Source organism: Caretta caretta, chromosome 1, assembly GCF_965140235.1.
Source record: "Caretta caretta isolate rCarCar2 chromosome 1, rCarCar1.hap1, whole genome shotgun sequence".
NCBI lineage: Eukaryota > Metazoa > Chordata > Testudines > Cheloniidae > Caretta > Caretta caretta.
The window spans coordinates 312,190,994-312,216,063 of NC_134206.1; the positions used below are offsets into that span (position 1 = coordinate 312,190,994).

Genomic DNA, 25,070 nt, shown 5'->3' on the forward strand with positions numbered 1-25,070 from the left:
GGCTGAGAAAAGAATTGTGCTTAATAGAATAACTATTTCTGTCTGTGTATTTTTTTGTAACTTAAGGTTTTGCCTAGAGGGGTTCTCTGTGTTTTGAATCTAATTATCCTGTAAGCTATCTACTATCCTGATTTTACAGAGGTGATTTCTTTACTTCTATTTACTTCTATTTCTATTAAAAGTCTTCTTGTAAGAAAACTGAATGTTTTTTTCATTGTTCTCAGATCCAAGGGTTTGGGTCTGTGGTCACCTATGCAAATTAGTGAGGCTTTTTATCCAACATTTCCCAGGAAAGGGGGGGTGCAAGTGTTGGGAGGATTGTTTATTGTTCTTAAGATCCAAGGGTCTGGGTCTGTAGTCACCTAGGCAAATTGGTGAGGCTTTTTACCAAACCTTGTCCAGGAAGTGGGGTGCAAGGTTTTGGGAAGTATTTTTGGGGGAAAGACGCATCCAAACAGCTCTTCCCCAGTAACCAGTATTTGTTTGGTGGTGGTAGTGGCCAATCCAAGGACAAAGGGTGGAATATTTTGTACCTTGGGGAAGTTTTGACCTAAGCTGGTAAAGATAAACTTAGGAGGTTTTTCATGCAGGTCCCCACATCTGTACCCTAGAGTTCAGAGTGGGGGAGGAACCTTGACATGCCCAGATCTGGATCTAGTCCCAGCACACCCCACAGAAGTCCACAGCTACAACTGCAGGGAAAGTCCAACTCAGCCCTGGGCTGGAGCATGCCCATTGTAGAAGGAATCTTTGGGAAAAGCTGTTAAATCCGGTGAGTCTTTACTAAGCATGTGAATTTTTTCAAGGGCTTATAACTTGGCCAATTTTGGATGGATTTCCATGGGGACAGCAAAAGGCATATCCCTGACATACATGACACTGCCCTACCAAGTCCTTTCTCCAAAGCACCTGGGTGCTAGCGATTTTCAAATGATAAATTACCGGAATTTTTTGTCTTGGGCAAAACAATGCATTTTTCCTTAGTCTCATTCTCAGAAATGGCTGAATCGTCTTGGCTGAAATTTTCCAAAACAATTCAGACTGAGGTAGCCAGCCAGCATGGAAACTTTCAGCCCAGACAGTTATGACTGGAAAAGTTATAAGTGAACTAAACCAGTGTCCTATAATGGGAAATGTCAGGCAACATTAATAGGCAATACAACCCGCCCCCTACATATGATGTACTCTATCATATGTACTGCATCATATGTCCCTTTGCTTGGCAAGAAGTGGTCATTATGGGTCAGATCCTGCAAAGCGTTCAACTCCCTCTGAAATCAGGGTGAGTTGAGGCTGCTCAGCATCCTGCCTGTGGAAGGAAAAGGCCTGGGTAGGGACTGTCGAATCGTGGAAGTCAACTAATGGCTACACAGGTGGTGTCAGAGAGAAGGCTTTGGATTCTTTGACCATGGGATGGTGTTCCAAGAAGGAGGAGTGCTAGGCAGAGACGGGCTCCACCTAACAAAGAGAGGGAAGAGCATCTTCGCAAGCAGGCTGGCTAACCTAGTGAGGAGGGCTTTAAACTAGGTTCACTGGGGGAAGGACACCAAAGCCCTGAGGTAAGTGGAGAAGTGGGATACCAAGAGGAAGCACGAGCAGGAGTGCGTCAGACGGCAGGGGTCCTGCCTCATACTGAGAAAGAGGGACGATCAGCAAGCTATATCAAGGGCCTATACACAAATGCAAGAAGCCTGGGAAACAAGCAGGGAGAACTGGAAGTCCTGGCACAGTCAAGGAATTGTGATGTGATTGGAATAACAGAGACTTGGTGGCATAACTCACATGACTGGAGTACTGTCATGGATGGATATAAACTGTTCAGGAAGGACAGGCAGGGCAGAAAAGGTGGGGGAGTTGCACTGTATGTAAGGGAATAGTATGATGCTCAGAGCTCAAGTATGAAACTGCAGAAAAACCTGAGTGTTTCTGGATTAAGTTTACAAGTGTGAGCAACAAAGGTGATGTCGTGATGGGAGTCTGCTATAGACCACCGGACCAGGGGGATGAGGTGGACGAGGCTTTCTTCCGGCAACTCACGGAAGTTACTAGATCGCAGGCCCTGGTTCTCATGGGAGACTTCAATCACCCTGATATCTGCTGGGAGAGCAATGCAGCAGTGCACAGACAATCCAGGAAGTTTTTGGAAGGGGTAGGGGACAATTTCCTGGTGCAAGTGCTGGAGGAACCAACTAGGGGCAGAGCTCTTCTTGACCTCCTGCTCACAAACCGGGAAGAATTAGTAGGGGAAGCAAAAGTGGATGGGAACCTGGGAGGCAGTGACCATGAGATGGTCGAGTTCAGGATCCTGACACACGGAAGAAAGGAGAGCAGCAGAATACGGACCCTGGACTTCAGAAAAGCAGACTTTAATTCCCTCAGGGAACTGATGGGCAGGATCCCCTGGGAGAATAACATGAGAGGGAAAGGAGTCCAGGAGAGCTGGCTGTATTTTAAATAATCCTTATTGAGGTTACAGAGATAAACCATCCCGATGTGTAGAAAGAATAGTAAATATGGCAGGCGACCAGCTTGGCTTAACAGTGAAATCCTTGCTGATCTCGAACACAAAAAAGAAGCTTACAAGAAATGGAAGACTGGACAAATGACCAGGGAAGAGTATAAAAATATTGCTCGGGGATGCAGGAGTGAAATCAGGAAGGCCAAATCACACCTGGAGTTGCAGCTAGCAAGAGATGTTACGAGTAACATGAAGGGTTTCTTCAGGTATGTTAGCAACAAGAAGAAAGTCAAGGAAAGTGTGGGCCCCTTACTGAATGAGGGAGGCAACCTAGTGACAGAGGATGTGGAAAAAGCTAATGTACTCAATGCTTCTTTTGCCTCTGTCTTCACAAACAAGGTCAGCTCCCAGACTGCTGCACTGGGCAGCACAGCATGGGGAGGAGGTGACCAGCCCTCTGTGGAGAAAGAAGTGGTTTGGGACTATTTAGAAAAGCTGGACGAGCACAAGTCCATGGGGCCGGATGCGCTGCATCCAAGAGTGCTAAAGGAGTTGGCGGATGTGATTGCAGAGCCATTGGCCATTATCTTTGAAAACTCATGGCGATCCGGGGAAGTCCCGGACGACTGGAAAAAGGCTAATGTAGTACCCATCTTTAAAAAAGGGAAGAAGGAGGATCCTGGGAACCACAGGCAAGTCAGCCTCACCTCAGTCACCGGAAAAATCATGGAGCATGTCCTCAAGGAATCAATTCTGAAGCACTTAGAGGAGAGGAAAGTGATCAGGAACAGTCAGCATGGATTCATCAAGGGCAAGTCATGCCTGACAAATCTAATTGCCTTCTATGGTGAGATAACTGGCTCTGTGGATGAGGGGAAAGCGGTGGATGTGATGTTCCTTGACTTTAGCAAAGCTTTTGACACTGTATCCCACAGTATTCTTGCCAGCAAGTTAAAGAAGTATGGGCTGGATGAATGCACTATAAGGTGGATAGAAAGCTGGCTAGATTGTCGGGCTCAACGGGCAGTGATCAATGGCTCCATGTCTAGTTGGCAGCCGGTATCAAGTGGAGTGCCCCAAGGGTCGGTCCTAGGGCCGGTTTTGTTCAATATCTTCATAAATGATCTGGAGGATGGTGTGGATTGCACCCTCAGCAAGTTTGCAGATGACACTAAACTAGGAGGAGAGGTAGATACGTTGGAGGTTAGGGATAGGATACAGAGGGCCCTAGACAAATTGGAGGATTGGGCCAAAGAAATCTGATGAGGTTCAACAAGGACAAGTGCAGAGTCCTGCACTTAGGACGGAAGAATCCCATGCACCGCTACAGACTAGGGACCAAATGGCTAGGCAGCAGTTCTACAGAAAAGGACCTAGGGGTTACAGTGGACGAGAAGCTGGATATGAGTCAACAGTGTGCCCTTGGCCTTCTTGGCAACAAGGGCAACTTTGGGATGTATAAGTAGGGGCATTGCCAGCAGATCGAGGGACGTGATCGTTCCCCTCTATTCGACATTGGTGAGGCCTCATCTGGAGTACTGTGTCCAGTTTTGGGCCCCACACTACAGGAAGGATGTGGAAAAATTGGAAAGAGTCCAGCGGAGGGCAACAAAAAGGATTAGGGGACTGGAACACATGACTTATGAGGAGAGGCTGAGGGAACTGGGATGTTTAGTCTGCGGAAGAGAAGATTGAGGGCTTTGTCAAGCCAGGCCTTAAAAACCTCTAAGGAAGGAGATTCCACCACCTCCATAGGTAACCCATTCCAGTGCTTCACCACACTACTAGTGAAATAGTTTTTCCAAATATCCAACCTAAACCACCCCCACTGCTACTTGAGACCATTCCTCCTTGTTCTGTCATCTGCCACCACTGAGAACAGCCTAGCTCCATCTTCTTTGGAACCCTCCTTCAGGGAGTTGAAGGCTGCTTTCAAATCCCCCCCGTCACTCGTCTCTTCTATAGACTAAATAAGCCCAGTTCCCTCAGCCTTTCCTCATAAGTCATGTGCCCCAGCCCCCAAATCATTTTCATTGCTTTCTGCTGGACTCTCTCCAATGTGTCCACATCCTTTCTGTAGTGGGGGCCTCAAAACTGGACGCAATACTCCAGTTGTAACATCAATAGTGCCGAACAGAGGGGCATAATCACTTCTCTTGATCTGCTGGCAATGCTCCTACTAATGCAGCCCAATGTGCTGTTCGCCTTCTTGGCAACAAGGGCACAGTATTGACTCATATTCAGCTTCTCGTCCACCATAATCCCCAGGTCCTTTTCTACAGAACTGCCGCTTAGCCAGTCGGTCCCCAGCCTGTAGCAGTGCATGGGATTCTTCCATCCTAAGTGCAGGACTCTGCACTTGTCCTTGTTGAACCTCATCAGATTTCTTTTGGCCCAACCCTCCAATTTGTCTAGGGCATTCTGGACCCTATCCCTACCCTCCAGTGTATCTACCACTCCCCGCAGTTTAGTGTCATCCGCAAACTTGCTGAGGGTGCAATCCATCCTATCATCCAGATCATTAATGAAGATATTGAACAAAACCAGCCCCAGGACCACCCCCTGTGGCACTCTGCTTGATACCGGCTGCCAGCTAGACATCAAGCCATTGATCACTACCTGTTGAGCCAGATGATCTAGTCCAGCTTTTTATCCACCTTATAGTCCATTCATCCAATCCACACTTCTTTAACGTGCTGGCAAGAATTCTGTGGGAGACCACATTAAAAACTTTGCTAAAGTCAAGGTATATCATGTATATCACTTTCCCCATATCCACAGAGACGGTTATCTCATCATAGAAGTCAATCAGGTTGGTCGGGCATGACTTGGCCTTGGTGAATCCATGTTGACTGTTCCTGATCACCTTCCTCTCCTTCAAGTGCTTGAAAAGAGTGGGGCAAACCCAGAGTCCAGTGTCCAGTATAAGTAGCTTCTCTGTATGCTGAGTGGAGGTTTAAGTGGACACAAGGAGGAATCCTACCTCCAAGGTTATGGAGTGCGTATGGTTCTGCAAACTCTTACATAGTCCAACTATAGGGCAAAGAATGGGAGGATCTGCACAGTTGTCAATCTCTCAGCCCTCCCCCAGAACACCCAGGTCTGTCATGTAAGACTATCCCCGCACAGTGTCTTGCAACGTGCAGGTATCTGTACGTCCTGCACAGCTCCCTGAAATATTTCCCTCTCTTGAACAGTCGAAGTGTATCTGTTCTGCTGCCAAAGGAGCCTCTGTGGCCCTGGAAGCAGGGGCAAGAATTGCTCCTTAGCCCTGCTCTACACTAGGACTTTAGGTCGAATTTAGCAGCGTTAAATCGATGTAAACCTGCACCCGTCCACACAATGAAGCCCTTTATTTCGACTTAAAGGGCTCTTAGGGTATGTCTACACTACGGAATAAGGTCGAATTTATAGAAGTCGGTTTTTTAGAAATCGGTTTTATAAATTCGAGTGTGTGTGTCCCCACAGTAAATGCTCTAAGTGCATTAAGTGCATTAACTCGGCGGAGCGCTTCCACAGTACCGAGGCAAGCGTCGACTTCCGGAGCGTTGCACTGTGGGTAGCTATCCCACAGTTCCCGCAGTCTCCGCTGCCCATTGGAATTCTGGGTTGAGATCCCAATGCCTGATGGGGCTAAAACATTGTCGCGGGTGGTTCTGGGTACATATCGTCAGCCTCCCGTTCCCTCCCTCCCCCCGTGAAAGCAAGGGCAGACAATCATTTCGCGCCTTTTTTCCTGAGTTACCTGTGCAGACGCCATACCATGGCAAGCATGGAGCCCGCTCAGGTAACCGTCACCCTATGTCTCCTGGGTGCTGGCAGACGCGGTACGGCATTGCTACACAGTAGCAGCAACCCCTTGCCTTGTGGCAGCAGACGGTACAGTACGACTGGTAGCCGTCATCGTCATGTCTGAGGTGCTCCTGGTCGCCTCTGTGAGGTCGATCAGGAGCGCCTGGGCAGACATGGGCACAGGGACTAAATTTGGAGTGACTTGACCAGGTCATTCTCTTTAGTCCTGCAGTCAGTCCTATTGAACCGTCTTATGGTGAGCGGGCAGGCGATACGGACTGCTAGCAGTCGTGCTGTACCATCTTCTGCCGAGCAGTCATGAGATGTGGATGGCATGCAGTCCGTCTGCTGCCAGCCAAAGATGTAAAAGATAGATGGAGTGGGTCAAAACAAGAAATAGACCAGATTTGTTTTGTACTCATTTGCTTCCCCCCCCTCCCCTGTCTAGGGGACTCATTCTTCTAGATCACACTGCAGTCAAGGTGCAGCGAGGTAAATCTAGCCATGTATCAATCAGAGGCCAGGCTAACCTTCTTGCTCCAATAAGGACAATAACTTAGGTGCACCATTTCTTATTGGAACCCTCTGTGAAGTCCTGCCTGAAATACTCCTTGATGTAAAGCCACCCCCTTTGTTGATTTTAGCTCCCTGAAGCCAACCCTGTAAGCGCCCCTCCCAGCGTCAGAGCAATGGCAAACAATCGGGCATCTGAGAGTGCTGTCCAGAGCAGTCACAATGGAGCGCTCTGATGGGGCTAAAACATTGTCGCGGGTGGTTCTGGGTACGTGTCGTCAGGCCCCCGTTCCCTCCCTCCCTCCGTGAAAGCAAGGGCAGACAATCATTTCGCGCCTTTTTTCCTGAGTTACCTGTGCAGACGCCATACCACAGCAAGCATGGAGCCCGCTCAGGTAACCGTCACCCTATGTCTCCTGGGTGCTGGCAGACGCGGTACGGCTTTGCTGCACAGTAGCAGCAACCCCTTGCCTTCTGGCAGCAGACGGTGCAATACGATTGGTAGTCGTCCTCATCGTGTCCGAGGTGCTCCTGGCCGCGTCGGCTGGGAGCGCCTGGGCAGACATGGGCGCAGGGACTAAATTTGGAGTGACTTGACCAGGTCATTCTCTTTAGTCCTGCAGTCAGTCCTATTGAACCGTCTTATGGTGAGCAGGCAGGCGATACGGACTGCTAGCAGTCGTACTGTACCATCTTCTGCCAGGCAGGCAAGAGATGAGGATTGCTAGCAGTCGTATTGCACCATCTTCTGCCAGGCAGGCAAGAGATGGGGATGGCTAGCAGGCGTACTGTACCATCTTCTGCCAAGCAGCCATGAGATGTGGATGGCATGCAGTCCTTCTGCACCGTCTGCTGCCAGCCAAAGATGTAAAAGATAGATGGAGTGGGTCAAAACAAGAAATAGACCAGATTTGTTTTGTACTCATTTGCCTCCTCCCCTGTCTAGGGGACTCATTCCTCTAGGTCACACTGCAGTCACTCACAGAGAAGGTGCAGCGAGGTAAATCTAGCCATGTATCAATCAGAGGCCAGGCTAACCTCCTTGTTCCAATAACAACGATAACTTAGGTGCACCATTTCTTATTGGAACCCTCCGTGCAGTCCTGCCTGAAATACTCCTTGATGTACAGGCACCCCCTTTGTTGATTTTAGCTCCCTGAAGCCAACCCTGTAAGCCGTGTCGTCAGTCGCCCCTCCCTCCGTCAGAGCAACGGCAGACAATCGTTCCGCGCCTTTTTTCTGTGCGGACGCCATACCACGGCAAGCATGGAGCCCGCTCAGCTCACTTTGGCAATTAGGAGCACATTAACCACCACACGCATTATTCAGCAGTATATGCAGCACCAAAACATGGCAACGCGATACCGGGCGAGGAGGCGACGTCAGCGCGGTCCCGTGAGTGATCAGGACATGGACACAGATTTCTCTGAAAGCATGGGCCCTGACAATGCATGCATCATGGTGCTAATGGGGCAGGTTCATGCTGTGGAACGCCGATTCTGGGCTCGGGAAACAAGCACAGACTGGTGGGACCGCATAGTGTTGCAGGTCTGGGACGATTCCCAGTGGCTACGAAACTTTCGCATGCGTAAGGGCACTTTCATGGAACTTTGTGACTTGCTTTCCCCTGTCCTGAAGCGCATGAATACCAAGATGAGAGCAGCCCTCACAGTTGAGAAGCGAGTGGCGATAGCCCTGTGGAAGCTTGCAACGCCAGACAGCTACCGGTCAGTTGGGAATCAATTTGGAGTGGGCAAATCTACTGTGGGGGCTGCTGTGATGCAAGTAGCCCACGCAATCAAAGATCTGCTGATATCAAGGGTAGTGACCCTGGGAAATGTGCAGGTCATAGTGGATGGCTTTGCTGCAATGGGATTCCCTAACTGTGGTGGGGCTATAGATGGAACCCATATCCCTATCTTGGCACCGGAGCACCAAGCCGCCGAGTACATAAACCGCAAGGGGTACTTTTCAATAGTGCTGCAAGCTCTGGTGGATCACAAGGGACGTTTCACCAACATCAACGTGGGATGGCCGGGAAAGGTGCATGATGCTCGCATCTTCAGGAACTCTGGTCTGTTTCAAAAGCTGCAGGAAGGGACTTTATTCCCAGACCAGAAAATAACTGTTGGGGATGTTGAAATGCCTATATGTATCCTTGGGGACCCAGCCTACCCCTTAATGCCATGGCTCATGAAGCCGTACACAGGCAGCCTGGACAGTGGTCAGGAGCTGTTCAACTACAGGCTGAGCAAGTGCAGAATGGTGGTAGAATGTGCATTTGGACGTTTAAAGGCGCGCTGGCGCAGTTTATTGACTCGCTTAGACCTCAGCGAAACCAATATTCCCACTGTTATTACTGCTTGCTGTGTGCTCCACAATATCTGTGAGAGTAAGGGGGAGACGTTTATGGCGGGGTGGGAGGTTGAGGCAAATCGCCTGGCTGCTGGTTACGCGCAGCCAGACACCAGGGCGGTTAGAAGAGCACAGGAGGGCGCGGTACGCATCAGAGAAGCTTTGAAAAACAGTTTCATGACTGGCCAGGCTACGGTGTAAAAGTTCTGTTTGTTTCTCCTTGATGAACCCCCCCGCCCCTTGGTTCACTCTACTTCCCTGTAAGCTAACCACCCTCCCCTCCTCCCTTTAATCATTGCTTGCAGAGCCAATAAAGTCATTGCTGCTTCACAGTCATGCATTCGTTATTCATTCATCACACAAATAGGGGGATGACTACCAAGGTATCCCAGGAGGGGTGGTGGAGGAGGGAAGGAAAATGCCACACAGCACTTTAAGCACAGCACTTTAAAAGTTTACAACTTTAAAATTTATTGAATGACAGCCTTCTTTTTTTTGGGCAATCCTCTGTGGGGGAGTGGCTGGTTGGCCGGAGGCCTCCCCACCGTGTTCTTGGGCGTCTGGGTGTGGAGGCTATGGAACTTGGGGAGGAGGGCGGTTGGTTACAGAGGGGCTGCAGTGGCAGTCTGTGCTCCAGCTGCCTTTGCTGCAGCTCAACCATACACTGGAGCATACTGGTTTGGTCCTGCAGCAGCCTCAGCATTGAATCCTGCCTCCTCTCATCACGCTGCCGCCACCTTTGAGCTTCAGCCCTGTCTTCAGCCCGCCACTTACTCTCTTCAGCCCGCCACTTACTCTCTTCAGCCCTCCACCTCTCCTCCCGGTCATTTTGTGCTTTCCTGCACTCTGACATTATTTGCCTCCACGCATTCGTCTGTGCTCTGTCAGTGTGGGAGGACAGCATGAGCTCGGAGAACATTTCATCGCGAGTGCGTTTTTTTTTCTTTCTAAGCTTCACTAGCCTCTGGGAAGGAGAAGATCCTGTGATCATTGAAACACATGCAGCTGGTGGAGAAAAAAAAAGGGACAGCGGTATTTAAAAAGACACATTTTATAAAACAGTGGCTACACTCTTTCAGGGTAAACCTTGAAAGTTAACATTACATACATAGCACATGTGCTTTCGTTACAAGGTCGCATTTTGCCTCCTCCCACCGCGTGAACGGATTTTGGTTGAATGCCAGCAAACATACACTGCAATGCTTTGTTCTACAGTGATTCCCCAGTACGTGTTGCTGGCCTGGAGTGGTAAAGTGTCCTACCATGAAGGACGAAATAAGGCTGCCCTCCCCAGAAACCTTTTGCAAAGGCAGAACCGCAAATGCCAGGGCAAAGTAATCCTTTCACATGCTTGCTTTTAAACCATGTATAGCATTTTAAAAGGTACACTCACCAGAGGTCCCTTCTCCGCCTGCTGAGTCCAGGAGGCAGCCTTGGGTGGGTTCGGGGGGTACTGGCTCCAGGTCTAGGGTGAGAAACAGTTCCTGGCTGTCGGGAAAACCGGTTTCTCCGCTTGCTTGCTGTGAGCTATCTACAACCTCCTCCTCATCATCTTCTTCGTCCCCAAAACCTACTTCTGTATTGCCTCCATCTCCATTGAAGGAGTCAAACAACACGGCTGGGGTAGTGGTGGCTGAACCCCCTAAAATGGCATGCAGCTCATCATAGAAGCGGCATGTTTGGGGCTCTGACCCAGAGCGGCCGTTCGCCTCTCTGGTTTTCTGGTAGGCTTGCCTCAGCTCCTTCAGTTTCACGCGGCACTGCTTCGGGTCCCTGTTATGGCCTCTGTCCTTCATGCCCTGGGAGATTTTCAGAAAGGTTTTGGCATTTCGAAAACTGGAACGGAGTTCTGATAGCACGGATTCCTCTCCCCAAACAGCGATCAGATCCCGTACCTCCCGTTCAGTCCATGCTGGAGCTCTTTTGCGATTCTGGGACTCCATCATGGTCACCTCTGCTGATGAGCTCTGCATGGTCACCTGCAGCTTGCCACGCTGGCCAAACAGGAAATGAGATTCAAAAGTTCGCGGTTCTTTTCCTGTCTACCTGGCCAGTGCATCTGAGTTGAGAGCGCTGTCCAGAGCGGTCAGAATGGAGCACTCTGGGATAGCTCCCGGAGGCCAATACCATCGAATTGTGTCCACAGTACCCCAAATTCGAGCCGGCAACGTCGATTTAAGCGCTAATCCACTTGTCAGGGGTGGAGTAAGGAAATCGATTTTAAGAGCCCTTTAAGTCGAAATAAAGGGCTTCATTGTGTGGACGGGTGCAGGTTTAAATCGATTTAACGCTGCTAAATTCGATCTAAAGTCCTAGTGTAGACCAGGGCTTAAAATCGATTTCCTTACTCCACCCCTGACAAGTGGATTAGCGCTTAAATCGACGTTGCCGGCTCGAATTTGGGGTACTGTGGACACAATTCGATGGTATTGGCCTCCGGGAGCTATCCCAGAGTGCTCCATTATGACCGCTCTGGACAGCACTCTCAACTCAGATGCACTGGCCAGGTAGACAGGAAAAGAACCGTAAACTTTTGAATCTCATTTCCTGTTTGGCCAGCGTGGCAAGCTGCAGGTCTGACCATGCAGAGCTCATCAGCACAGGTGACCATGATGGAGTCCCAGAATCACAAAAGAGCTCCAGCATGGACCGAACGGGAGGTACGGAATCTGATCGCTGTTTGGGGAGAGGAATCCATGCTATCAGAACTCCGTTCCAGTTTTCGAAATGCCAAATCCTTTATGAAAATCTCCCAGGGCATGAAGGACAGAGGCCATAACAGGGACCCGAAGCAGTGCCGCGTGAAACTGAAGGAGCTGAGGCAAGCCTACCAGAAAACCAGAGAGGCGAACAGCCGCTCTGGGTCAGAGCCCCAAACATGCCGCTTCTATGATGAGCTGCATGCCATTTTAGGGGGTTCAGCCACCACTACCCCAGCCGTGTTGTTTGACTCCTTCATGGAGATGGAGGCAATACGGAAGCAGGTTTTGGGGATGAAGAAGATGATGATGAGGAGGAGGTTGTAGATAGCTCACAGCAAGCAAGCGGAGAAACCGGTTTTCCCGACAGCCAGGAACTGTTTCTCACCCTAGACCTGGAGCCAGTACCCCCCGAACCCACCCAAGGCTGCCTCCTGGACCCAGCAGGCGGAGAAGGGACCTCTGGTGAGTGTACCTTTTAAAATACTATACATGGTTTAAAAGCAAGCATGTGAAAGGATTACTTTGCCCTGGCATTTGCGGTTCTCCTAGATGTAGTCCTAAAGCCTTTGCAAAAGGTTTCTGGGGAGGGCAGCCTTATTGCATCCTTCATGGTAAGACACTTTACCACTCCAGGCCAGTAACACGTACTCGGGAATCATTGTAGAACAAAGCATTGCAGTGTCTGTTTGCTGGCATTCAAACAACATCCGTTCTTTATCTCTCTGTGTTATCCTCAGGAGAGTGAGATATAATTCATGGTCACCTGGTTGAAATAGAGTGCTTTTCTTCAGGGGACACTCAGAGGAGCCCATTCCTGCTGGGCTGTTTGCCTGTGGCTAAACAGAAATGTTCCCCGCTGTTAGCCACAGGGAGGGGGGAAGGTTGAGGGGGTAGTCACGCGGTGGGAGGAGGCAAAATGCGACCTTGTAACGAAAGCACATGTGCTATGTATGTAATGTTAACAGCAAGGTTTACCCTGAAAGAGTGTAGCCACTGTTTTATAAAATGTGTCTTTTTAAATACCGCTGTCCCTTTTTTTTTCTCCACCAGCTGCATGTGTTTCAATGATCACAGGATCTTCTCCTTCCCAGAGGCTAGTGAAGCTTAGAAAGAAAGAAAAACGCACTCGCGATGAAATGTTCTCCGAGCTCATGCTGTCCTCCCACACTGACAGAGCACAGACGAATGCGTGGAGGCAAATAATGTCAGAGTGCAGGAAAGCACAAAATGACCGGGAGGAGAGGTGGCAGGCTGAAGAGAGTAAGTGGCGGGCTGAAGAAAGTAAGTGGCGGGCTGAAGACAGGGCTGAAGCTCAAATGTGGCGGCAGCGTGATGAGAGGAGGCAGGAGTCAATGCTGAGGCTGCTGCAGGACCAAACCAGTATGCTCCAGTGTATGGTTGAGCTGCAGCAAAGGCAGCTGGAGCACAGACTGCCACTGCAGCCCCTCTGTAACCAACCGCCCTCCTCCCCAAGTTCCATAGCCTCCACACCCAGACGCCCAAGAATGCGGTGGGGGGGCCTCCGGCCAACCAGCCACTCCACCACAGAGGATTGCCCAAAAAAAGAAGGCTGTCATTCAATAAATTTTAAAGTTGTAAACTTTTAAAGTGCTGTGCTTAAAGTGCTGTGTGGCATTTTCCTTCCCTCCTCCACCACCCCTCCTGGGCTACCTTGGTAGTCATCCCCCTATTTGTGTGATGAATGAATAAAGAATGCATGAATGTGAAGCAACAATGACTTTATTGCCTCTGCAAGTGGTGATTGAAGGGAGGAGGGGCGGGTGGTTAGCTTACAGGGAAGTAGAGTGAACCAAGGGGCGGGGGGTTTCATCAAGGAGAAACAAACAGAACTTTCACACCGTAGCCTGGCCAGTCATGAAACTGGTTTTCAAAGCTTCTCTGATGCGTACCGCGCCCTCCTGTGCTCTTCTAACCGCCCTGGTGTCTGGCTGCGCGTAACCAGCAGCCAGGCGATTTGCCTCAACCTCCCACCCTGCCATAAACGTCTCCCCCTTACTCTCACAGATATTGTGGAGCACACAGCAAGCAGTAATAACGGTGGGAATATTGGTTTCGCTGAGGTCTAAGCGAGTCAGTAAACTGCGCCAGCGCGCCTTTAAACGTCCAAATGCACATTCTACCGCCATTCTGCACTTGCTCAGCCTGTAGTTGAACAGCTCCTGACTACTGTCCAGGCTGCCTGTGTACGGCTTCATGAGCCATGGCATTAAGGGGTAGGCTGGGTCCCCAAGGATACATATAGGCATTTCAACATCCCCGACAGTTATTTTCTGGTCTGGGAATAAAGTCCCTTCCTGCAGCTTTTGAAACAGACCAGAGTTCCTGAAGATGCGAGCATCATGCACCTTTCCCGGCCATCCCACGTTGATGTTGGTGAAACGTCCCTTGTGATCCACCAGAGCTTGCAGCACTATCGAAAAGTACCCCTTGCGGTTTATGTACTCGGCGGCTTGGTGCTCCGGTGCCAAGATAGGGATATGGGTTCCGTCTATAGCCCCACCACAGTTAGGGAATCCCATTGCAGCAAAGCCATCCACTATGACCTGCACATTTCCCAGGGTCACTACCCTTGATATCAGCAGATCTTTGATTGCGTGGGCTACTTGCATCACAGCAGCCCCCACAGTAGATTTGCCCACTCCAAATTGATTCCCAACTGACCGGTAGCTGTCTGGCGTTGCAAGCTTCCACAGGGCTATCGCCACTCGCTTCTCAACTGTGAGGGCTGCTCTCATCTTGGTATTCATGCACCTCAGGGCAGGGGAAAGCAAGTCACAAAGTTCCATGAAAGTGCCCTTATGCATGCGAAAGTTTCGCAGCCACTGGGAATCGTCCCAGACCTGCAACACTATGCGGTCCCACCAGTCTGTGCTTGTTTCCCGAGCCCAGAATCGGCATTCCACAGCATGAACCTGCCCCATTAGCACCATGATGCAGGCATTGGCAGGGCCCATGCTTTCAGAGAAATCTGTGTCCATGTCCTGATCACTCACGTGACCGCGCTGACGTCGCCTCCTCGCCCGGTATCGCTTTGCCAGGTTCTGGTGCTGCATATACTGCTGGATAATGCGTGTGGTGTTTAATGTGCTCCTAATTGCCAAAGTGAGCTGAGCGGCCTCCATGCTTGCCTTGGTATGGCGTCCACACAGAAAAAAGGCGCGGAACGATTGTCTGCCGTTGCTCTGACGGAGGGAGGGGCGACTGACGACACAGCTTACAGGGTTGGCTTCAGGGAGCTAAAATCAACAAAGGGGGTGCCTGTACATCAAGGAGTATTTCAGGGAGGACTTCACGGAGGGTTCCAATAAGAAATGGTGCACCTAAGTTATCGTTCTTATTGGAACAAGGAGGTTAGCCTGGCCTCTGATTGATACATGGCTAGATTTACCTCGCTGCACCTTCTCTGTGAGTGACTGCAGTGTGACCTAGAGGAATGAGTCCCCTAGACAGGGGAGGAGGCAAATGAGTACAAAACAAATCTGGTCTATTTCTTGTTTTGACCCACTCCATCTATCTTTTACATCTTTGGCTGGCAGCAGACGGTGCAGAAGGACTGCTAGCCATCCTCATCTCTTGCCTTGCTGGCAGAAGATGGTACAGTACGACTGCTAGCAGTCCGTATCGCCTGCCCGCTCACCATAAGACGGTTCAATAGGACTGACTGCAGGACTAAAGAGAATGACCTGGTCAAGTCACTCCAAATTTACTCCCTGCGCCCATGTCTGCCCAGGCGCTCCCAGCCGACGTGGCCAGGAGCACCTCGGACACGACGAGGACGACTACCAGTCGTATTGCACTGTCTGCTGCCAGAAGGGAATGGGTTGCTGCTACTGTGCAGCAAAGCCGTACCGCGTCTGCCAGCACCCAGGAGACATAGGGTGACGGTTACCTGAGTGGGCTCCATGCTTGCCGTGGTATGGCGTCTGCACAGGTAACTCAGGAAAAAAGGCGCGAAATGATTGTCTGCCCTTGCTTTCACGGAGGGAGGGAGGGAACGGGGGCCTGACGATACGTACCCAGAACCACCCGCGACAATGTTTTAGCCCCATCAGAGTGCTCCATTGTGACTGCTCTGGACAGCACTCTCAGATGCCCGATTGTTTGCCATTGCTCTGACGCCGGGAGGGGCGACTGAGGACACGACTTACAGGGTTGGCTTCAGGGAGCTAAAATCAACAAAGGGGGTGGCTTTACATCAAGGAGTATTTCAGGCAGGACTTCACGGAGGGTTCCAATAAGAAATGGTGCACCTAAGTTATTGTCCTTATTGGAGCAAGAAGGTTAGCCTGGCCTCTGATTGATACATGGCTAGATTTACCTCGCTGCACCTTCTCTGTGAGTGACTGCAGTGTGATCTAGAAGAATGAGTCCCCTAGACGGGGGGGGGGGGGGAAGCAAATGAGTACAAAACAAATCTGGTCTATTTCTTGTTTTGATCCACTCCATCTATCTTTTACATCTTTGGCTGGCAGGAGACGGTGCAGAAGGACTGCATGCCATCCACATCTCATGGCTGCTCGGCAGAAGATGGTACAGTACGACTGCTAGCAGTCCGTGTCGCCTGCCCGCTCACCATAAGACGGTTCAATAGGACTGACTGCAGGACTAAAGAGAATGACCTGGTCAAGTCACTCCAAATTTAGTCCCTGCGCCCATGTCTGCCCAGGCGCTCCCAGCCGACGTGGCCAGGAGCACCTCGGACATGACGATGACGGCTACCAGTCATACTGTACCGTCTGCTGCCACAAGGCAAGGGGTTGCTGCTACTGTGTAGCAATGCCGTACCGCGTCTGCCAGCACCCAGGAGACATAGGGTGACGGTTACATGAGCGGGCTCCATGCTTGCAGTGGTATGGCATCTGCACAGGTAACTCAGGAAAAAAGGCGCGAAACGATTGTCTGCCCTTGCTTTCACGGAGGGAGGCAGGGAGGGAGGGAACGGGGGCCTGACGATATGTACCCAGAACCACCCGCGACAATGTTTTAGCTCCATCAGGCATTGGGATCTCAACCCAGAATTCCAATGGGCAGCGGAGACTGCGGGAACTGTGGGATAGCTACCCACAGTGCAACGCTCCTGAAGTCGACTCTAGCCTCGGTACTGTGGAAGCGCTCCGCCGAGTTAATGCACTTAATGCACTTAGAGCATTTTCTGTGGGGACACACACACTCGAAGATATAAAACCGATTTCTAAAAAACTGACTTCTATAAATTCGACCTAATTCCGTAGTGTAGACATACCCTTAATGAAGCAGGCACAACCCTGCTTCGATTTTAAAAGCACAGGAGATGAGTCACATTCTGAAGTATTACTGCAGCCTTTTAAGGATGCAGCCCTTGGCTCTTCAGTTACATTTTACTGTAACTTCCATAATTTACTCATTCCCAAATGCACTTTTGCATGCGCCATATAGTTATTTGAATTTGGTGTTAGTCATGTTGGCATAAAAACATTATGATCTGCTGTGCAGGTGAAGAGTCCAGGAGTGTTACTGATGCAGGAAAAGGGTGAGGAGGAGTGTTTACAACATCTAAAAGCCACAGGCTCTTTGAGAATATATATGGTTTGCTGTACGAGACTTAAACAGATTTATACTTCCCCCCTCTGCTCTAATATGAGCTAGAGACACTAGCAGCAGGTCCTGCATTTTGAAGACTCTGTTCTTCCAGCACTGTCTCCCACAATGCATCTATGACTGCCATCTGTGAACACTCCTTCACACTAACCAATAGTACCTGGGAACAGTGGGTACATCGAGTTGGGGGTGAGTGCTTCTGTCAGGATGGACAGTGTGTACTGAGCATGCTGCCTAGGGTGACCAGATAGCAAGGGTGAAAAATCGGGACAGGGGGTGAGGGGTAATAGGTACTTATATAAGACAAAGCCCCATCGGGACTGTCCCTATAAAATCGGGACACCCTAATGCTGCCTGAGCATTTTGTAAACATTCTTAATGAGAAGAACTAGAGTGGGTGGTCAGAAAGTGCTGAGGACAACTCCATTTTCAATGTTAAGTCTGCATTTTTGCTCCAATAAATAACAGTAGCACAACTCTGTAGGCCAACATTTAAAATATTGAGATGTCTAATCACATTATTGCACTCAAAAATTAAACAGTTAGATGTCTACATGCTATAAAACACCCTCACAATTATTTGTGATTGCATAACTATGGAAACAAAATAGGAGGCCACTTTGAAAATCAGGAGCAGTGAACCTATTCCTATAGCTGTTTCACTTTGTTCAGCAATTTTGTAAGTGTGCTTCACTATGTAACTTTGGAGGAGTATCACTCTGGGAGTTTCTTGTTTTATACTGACCAATATAATGTTTTTAGAAATAATTTTTACAGATGATGATCAATGAGCGAAGAATTTGACTTTCAGAAAGAAAATTGCTACAAAAGATATTACTTTTTGCTTTTCTGCAATTGCTTTTCTGCAGTTCCGCTGTAAAAATTGAAAAACCTTCTTAAGTTTAGCTATCAAACTGCTTCATTTGAGTATCATTCTGTTAACAATTTTCTGTCGTGTCTGTCTAACATCCATTTTTGTTTTTGTATTTTTTTTTCAAATACCACTGGGAGATAACATATGGAATAGAAAGACTTGCCTGAACATTGTGAAATGGCTTCTCATTTTCATAAGATTCACTGCAATGCATGAAGTCATCGATGCTAAGCTGAAAAGCAGAAAAATAGTGCAGGTCACACGGTGTCATCTCCGCTCATTACACACAAGCTGTACTCTGCATTGACAAGATGAAACAAATTACCAGTACATACCGTATCTTGAAGGAACAAGACAAGGTTCTTGGAATCCTGGGTAAACACAGGCTGCAGTAGCATATGCAGCTCCTGCTTTGAGATAATGTGTCCCTCATGTAAAGTAGCTTCAGAGTTCCACAGTGAGCTAAAATTAAAGTTAAATATTTTCCTTTTTACTCGTTGCAAAGGTTGACATTTTGTTTCACAAATATACAAATGCTGGTAATGATATCATAGTCTTTTGATAAAGATCAGGTGTAATATCTGACAGTCTATTCTAGAAATGAATTCAAATGGACAAATTATTCTAGTGTAGTTCATATCAAGTCCGTTGAGTTACACTAAGGATGAACTGGGGCATGGGTGACTATTATTTATTACTACTGCCACTTGCCATTAGTATTTATCATGATTTGTGGAGTGCCAACAGTATGCTAGATGCTTTATTGACATGTGTAAAATGGGGACCCTCACATGAAGAATTTACATTCTCCATGCCCAATCCTGCAAACACATACTAATAAACGAAGTGCTTTCCACTGTGGACGATTCCTCAGAAGTCAATGACACTGCCAATGGTAATAAACACTGTGGATCCAATTCAGCAAACCATCAGTGTTCAGCAACGCCTATACTTAACTAGACCTCAATAGGACTTAAGTACATGCTTAAGTGGTTTGCTGAACAGGGATGGATTTAAGCATCCATATAGGCATATTATTGTAATAGACAGGATATTTTTGAAAAGAAAGTTGATGGTACATAGTACCTTTCTTTTATAAAATAGATTTTAAAGGTTGGAAGAAAGTCATATTGTTGTTTAGAATACAAGAGAAATTTTCCATCTGCTTGCTCTGGATCCTTGTAATGGTCCTTTCATCCTCTAGAGAGACATGGGTACAAGCTGTCCTATGTTTTAAATGGAAATAGATTAGCCATCACAGCTGTTCAAAAATGGCCTTAGCAAAATGAATAATTTGGCAGGGAACAATGGAGCTGGTGACTCAAATGGCTACGACTCGACTTGGGAAGCAAGCTGCTATATCTGATTTGTGTGCAAAACTAAAACTACTATTCTCTGGTGCCAGATTTCTTCTTGAATTTAACATACTTCCCTGGGAACAAAGAGTAAGCAGAGCCAAAGAGAGAGGTGCAGATCCACACGGAGGGTGTTGTGGTGGTGATGATGATGATGATGGTGGCACTTTTAGAGGGGAGAATTCAGGAACTGTGTTGCAATCACCAACACCACTACCTGTAGCACTTCATGGAGACGCAGAACTCATTACTGAAGGGATGCGAGGAGGAGCACGAATACGGGGAAGCTGATGAGGAAAGGCTGAAAACAGATTTGTGGCCAGGAGGTGAAGCAGTAAGTTGACTCGTTGTTCCATTGTGGCTAAGGCTAAAAGGCTGCCATTGAAAGTCCAATTTCCCTGTAGTAGCATCCTCTATTGGAATCTTTCATCTGGTCTCTGTGGTTTTCTACTGGAGGACCCGCAACACCAAAGAACCATCAGACAAATAGACTCAATAGTTTTGTGCCAAAACTTGGTTGCCAACGGGAATCAGTAAGAATGTGTTGAAAATTTTCAGCTGGAATTTCCACTACCAAATTCCCACTAAACTACTTGCATAGTGCAGCCAGACAGCCTGGTGTTATACAGTGGATAGAATTCATGCTAAGTTACTAATATTTTGGCATCACATGAACACTTATGAGATAAGATCTTTTAAAGTGAAGGTGGATTTGCAATAATAATGCATAAATATGTTTTCTCATAGGTTCTTCAATATTGAAACAACCACTTTTGCAGAAACTTCTTGGAGGAAAAAAATTACTTTTTCAGAAGTATGAAATCATCCAAAATAAAAATGGTAAAAGTTTTCATGCAACGCTCTATTAAAGCATTTACAATACATTTGCACAGCTCTAATAGCAGAGAGAGAAATAGGTGACTGCCTATATTTTAAAACATTGTCACCTGGTATTGCAAAACTAAAACCAGGAACAACTTAGAACTTTCATATTTTATCAAAGATCTGGGGGTTTGGATAAATTATCCTAGATTTGCCTATCTCCAGATCATAATATTTAGTGAAACCATTTGTTTTATAGAAGTATCATAGGTAGGTACTTAGGCAGCTATTTGGTAAAATATTATACATATTACAAAAGTATATTTTCAATACAGAAGTAATGATGACACCTTGCTCTTTTAATAGTCCAATACTTCACATTGTTCCACTTGGGTGCAAAACTCTATGGAAAATCTGGCCCTAAATGACTTGTCTAAGGTAATACTGCAACTCTGGAAAAACAGGTTTCAGAGTAGCAGCCGTGTTAGTCTGTATTCGCAAAAAGAAAAGGAGGACTTGTGGCACCTTAGAGACAAACACATTTATTTGAGCATAAGCTTTCATGAGCTACAGCTCACTTCATCAAGCTTACGCTCAAATAAATTTGTTTGTCTCTAAGGTGCCACAAGAACTCCTTTTCTTTTTTTCTGGAAAAACAGGAGTAGAACCTCAGTCTTGCATCTTCTGGTCACGTGCTTTAACACTAAAGCATGATAAGTCAGTGTTCTTAGCTTGAATCAAATGAGTTCCATTGTAATGGACAACAGATGCACAATTTCGTATTCAGCCTGCTATTATTGATTGTAATCTGAGCCACAAGTGAATGTGAGAGCATGATTTTTTAATCAGGAACTGTTGCAAGGAGAATCCTTTCAGAGTCACAGCCTTTCATGGGTGAAAATACTTTGGGTGTTCGGGCAGAATGGAGATGTGATACCAGCTGTGATACTGGCAGTCAGGAAAAACAGTAGTCTGCTGAGAATATAGTTCACTGTTGATTGCCAGTCGAAAGCAAACTCTATTTCTCTGCAAGGCTTCCCAGAGTTTTGTGAGGAGTCGACTCAGGGTCTCAGTTTGCACCCTGAGTTGACATGAAAGCTGTTTGGAAAGATAAAATATCTAGTTTCAGAGGAACAGCCGTGTTAGTCTGTATCCGCAAAAAGAACAGGAGGACTTGTGGCTCCTTAGAGACTAACCAATTTATTTGAGCATGAGCCCTCGTGAGCTACAGCTCACTTCATCACGAAAGCTCATGCTCAAATAAATTGGTTAGTCTCTAAGGTGCCACAAGTCCTCCTGTTCTTTTTATAAAATATCTAGTTTACCGTAGATTTTCAATCTTACAGCAAGTGGTAGGTGCTGGGGACACTTTCAGGAAAAGGCTTCAAGGATGTTAAAATTAAAGACTAGTGGAGCCACTTTTTAAACCTTAGGGGTAAACCCTGCAGTGGCGGCAATACATTTCTTCTTATTGTTTGGGAGCTCTTACCATTTGATATTTTCATAAGCATGTTAAGCCTCTTCATTTGTGCTTTGAAATTCATACTGATGAATGTGCAGAAAGCCCAAGAGCTTAGAAATTGCTTCAGAGGTATGCTTGGAATTTTGAGAGACGGCAAACCCCATGATCTCAGCATCAGCCTTAAATATAAACTTTTAAAACCGCAGGGAAAGCCCCAAGGATTCACAATTATTATTCATATAGAGTTTTAGTGCCTCAGCTCAATCCTGAACCTCTGACTTTTTTACATTTATATCAGCAAGATACAGCATTAAAATATTAAGGAAACTGATTACAGATTAATTTATGCAAAATTAGTAAATGGCACGTCTGAGGGCAGGGAGAAAGGACAGCAAAAAGTTTTAACAAGCAAATCAAACAGTAGTTTAAAATCAGTTTCCCAGACAGCATTGGCAAAATTGTACAAAATAAATATTCACATGATTATTCCAGAGCTTTTACATCTGCAATTAATTGGAAAAATACATGACACAGAAAACAGAATTATATTAACAGGGAGTCTTTGTGGCACCTTAGAGACTAACAAATTTATTTGGGCATAAGCTTTTGTGGGCTAAAACCCACTTTATCAGATGCATGGAGTGGAACATACAGTAGGGAGGTACAAATAAACAGCATATAAAAAGATGGGAGTTGCGGAGGCAGTGCTAACAAGCCAATTCAATTAAGGTGGAAATGGGCTATTCTCAACAGTTGACAAAAAGGGGTGGAAATCACTTTTTGTAGTGCTAATGAGGCCAGTGTAAACAAGGTGGCCCAGTTCAAACAGTTGACAAGAAGGTGTGACTATCAGCAGGGGGAAATTAATTTTTGTAGTGACCCATCCATTCCCAGTCTTTATTCAGGCCTAATTTGATGGTGTCCAGTTTGCAAATTAATTCCAGTTCTGCAGTTTCTCCTTGGAGTCTGTTAAATTAAATTAGATTCTAAATCAGTATGGTAAAAATTTGTGGGTTTATTTTTTATTTAGCTCAACATAGGAACAATACAAAGATGTTGGGACGTTAATAAGCCCATTTTAAAATATGGGAGTCTTGGAAAGGCTCACCATTCTTAAGCACTCATCCTTTGATGGCTTTTTGAGTGGGTGGGGCACCTTTTCTAAGGTGATTTAGATTCTGAACAGTGTACTTCAATAATGCAAGCATCATTGCCAGAAATACAATCTACATAGGTTGGTTCTTATCTCTCGTTACTTCATTTTATTACATGTATTTTCACTTACTGTGTGTTTGTGAGTACATGGACTGCCACAAAAATAGAGACTTTAAAAACGGTGGCCCTGGAAACTTCACCAGTAGACTAAAAGCTGTTTAAGGGCACGCTGAAGCCACCAGAGAGGCTGCCATCAACTTCAGGTGCTGAATGAGTAATATTAATTCATACCTTAATGTGAACATTTGTTTAATATTCACATTAACCATATCATTTGCCTGTTTATTTTAAATCTCTTAATTGCAGTTAGCTGTGTGTTTACATATTTTACTGTCTGGTTAAAGAAGAGGTGGGGAATAAGACTCAGATGCCCTGCTTCCACCACCAGGGTGTAGCTAGGGTGACCAGACAGCAAATGTGAAAAATCAGGATGAGGGTGGGTGGTAATAGGAGCCTATATAAGAAAAAGATCCAAAAATTGGGACTGTCCCTATAAAATCAGGACATCTGGTCACCCTAGGTGTAGCACAAGCCTGCAGGGGATGGGTACAGGAAGGAGTGCTAAGCCTGCAGTTTGCTTGCCCTCCCACTATCTCCACAGACATCCTGAACAGCCTGAATGTACAGTTTGGTTCTGTGGTGGGACAGTGAGGTATACAAGGATGTTATCTGATCTGTCTTCTCTCTAGGGCCAGCTCAAATTCTGACAGTGTTTTTAATGGAAGCAAAGATTTCAATAAACCCTGTATCTTGGTCTGGGAGGAGGATAGACTATGATTTAATAAGGCTTTTACATCTCTGACTTATGATCCTATATACTCTTTGTAACTTACAGATAAAATCATTTTTAATTTGTCTTTTTCAATCAGCAGGAGATTTAGGCAAGCAATGATACTTTTGCCCTGTGGATCAGGACTAAGCAAGACCATAGCTAGTTAATAAAATTTCACTAGGAACCTGTAAATACAACCATTAGATATCAAGTTTACATGTCACCAGTGCTAGTGGTAGAGGCAGAATGAAAATTAATGACTAATGGACCAGAACTTAAAAAAGGTACTGAAGCATCTTATTGTACGATATCACCATGGCAGCTGGATACATTTATAGATGAAATACATTTGGAGTGGCAACCCAACAATGGCCTGATACAAAATGTCATCTTACAGTGGAGCATATTTGATTCTTCTGAGAAAAAACATCCCCAAGGAAGCTAAGGGATTTCTCAACTTCTTTGTATTCACGGTATCACTTCCCTATGCCTATAAGTCAGAGTAGGTTTCCCTTTAAACTTCTCACAACTATAAGAAAAAATATTATTTTAGTGCTTGGGCTTAACTCTTGCTCAAAGTCACTTATAACCTGCATTCACTGTACAAAGAGCCATCTCCGGTCTTGGCATAATGCTGGGTGGTTATTGGAAAATGTGAAATGTTTTCACTGATTGTAAGCAAAGAACATTCCTATGAAGAGAGGCACTTGGCTTTACAATTTTGGGACTCTCTAGTGAAAACCATGTCACTGCAGCATCTAAGCTATTCCTACCTCATCTTTCTTTAAGGTTGCTGTTAGAAATACTAGGATGTTGTCAAATTGTTTATATGCATTATAGAAGAGACCATTTTTAGTGTATTGAAGTACAGTAAGGATTGGTGTTAAATCCATTTTATACTTTGCATGCTGTGTACATTTGGAATTTCAGGTTTCTCAGATCGGTGTATAGTGCCTGACATTAGAATAGCTTTCATTAAAAGGCTTCCATATAATATGAGAGAGATTTTGAAATGTGTTACTAATTATTTATAATTTATCATTTACCTTGTTAGTGCTTTACAAACATTAACTATTTTTCATAACACCTATGTGAAACAGGTCATATAAATTTTATTAGGCTCAATCCTGCTCCAGTTGAAGGCAAGGATAA

General features: G+C 46.5%; 1 protein-coding gene across 2 annotated transcripts in view; it reads right to left on the bottom strand.

Moving 5' to 3' along the window:
• The window catches only part of LOC125630675 (V-type proton ATPase subunit S1), a 100,341-nt gene that overhangs the window by 59,069 nt on the left and 16,202 nt on the right, over window positions 1-25,070 (bottom strand). For both annotated transcript variants that reach the window (XM_048836915.2, XM_075124456.1), the window contains exons 3-4: window positions 18,628-18,754; window positions 18,456-18,524 (exon numbers count right to left, since the gene is read on the bottom strand). In XM_048836915.2, the coding sequence (XP_048692872.2) occupies window positions 18,456-18,524; window positions 18,628-18,754 (196 nt within the window). The remainder of the gene's footprint in view (window positions 1-18,455; window positions 18,525-18,627; window positions 18,755-25,070) is intronic.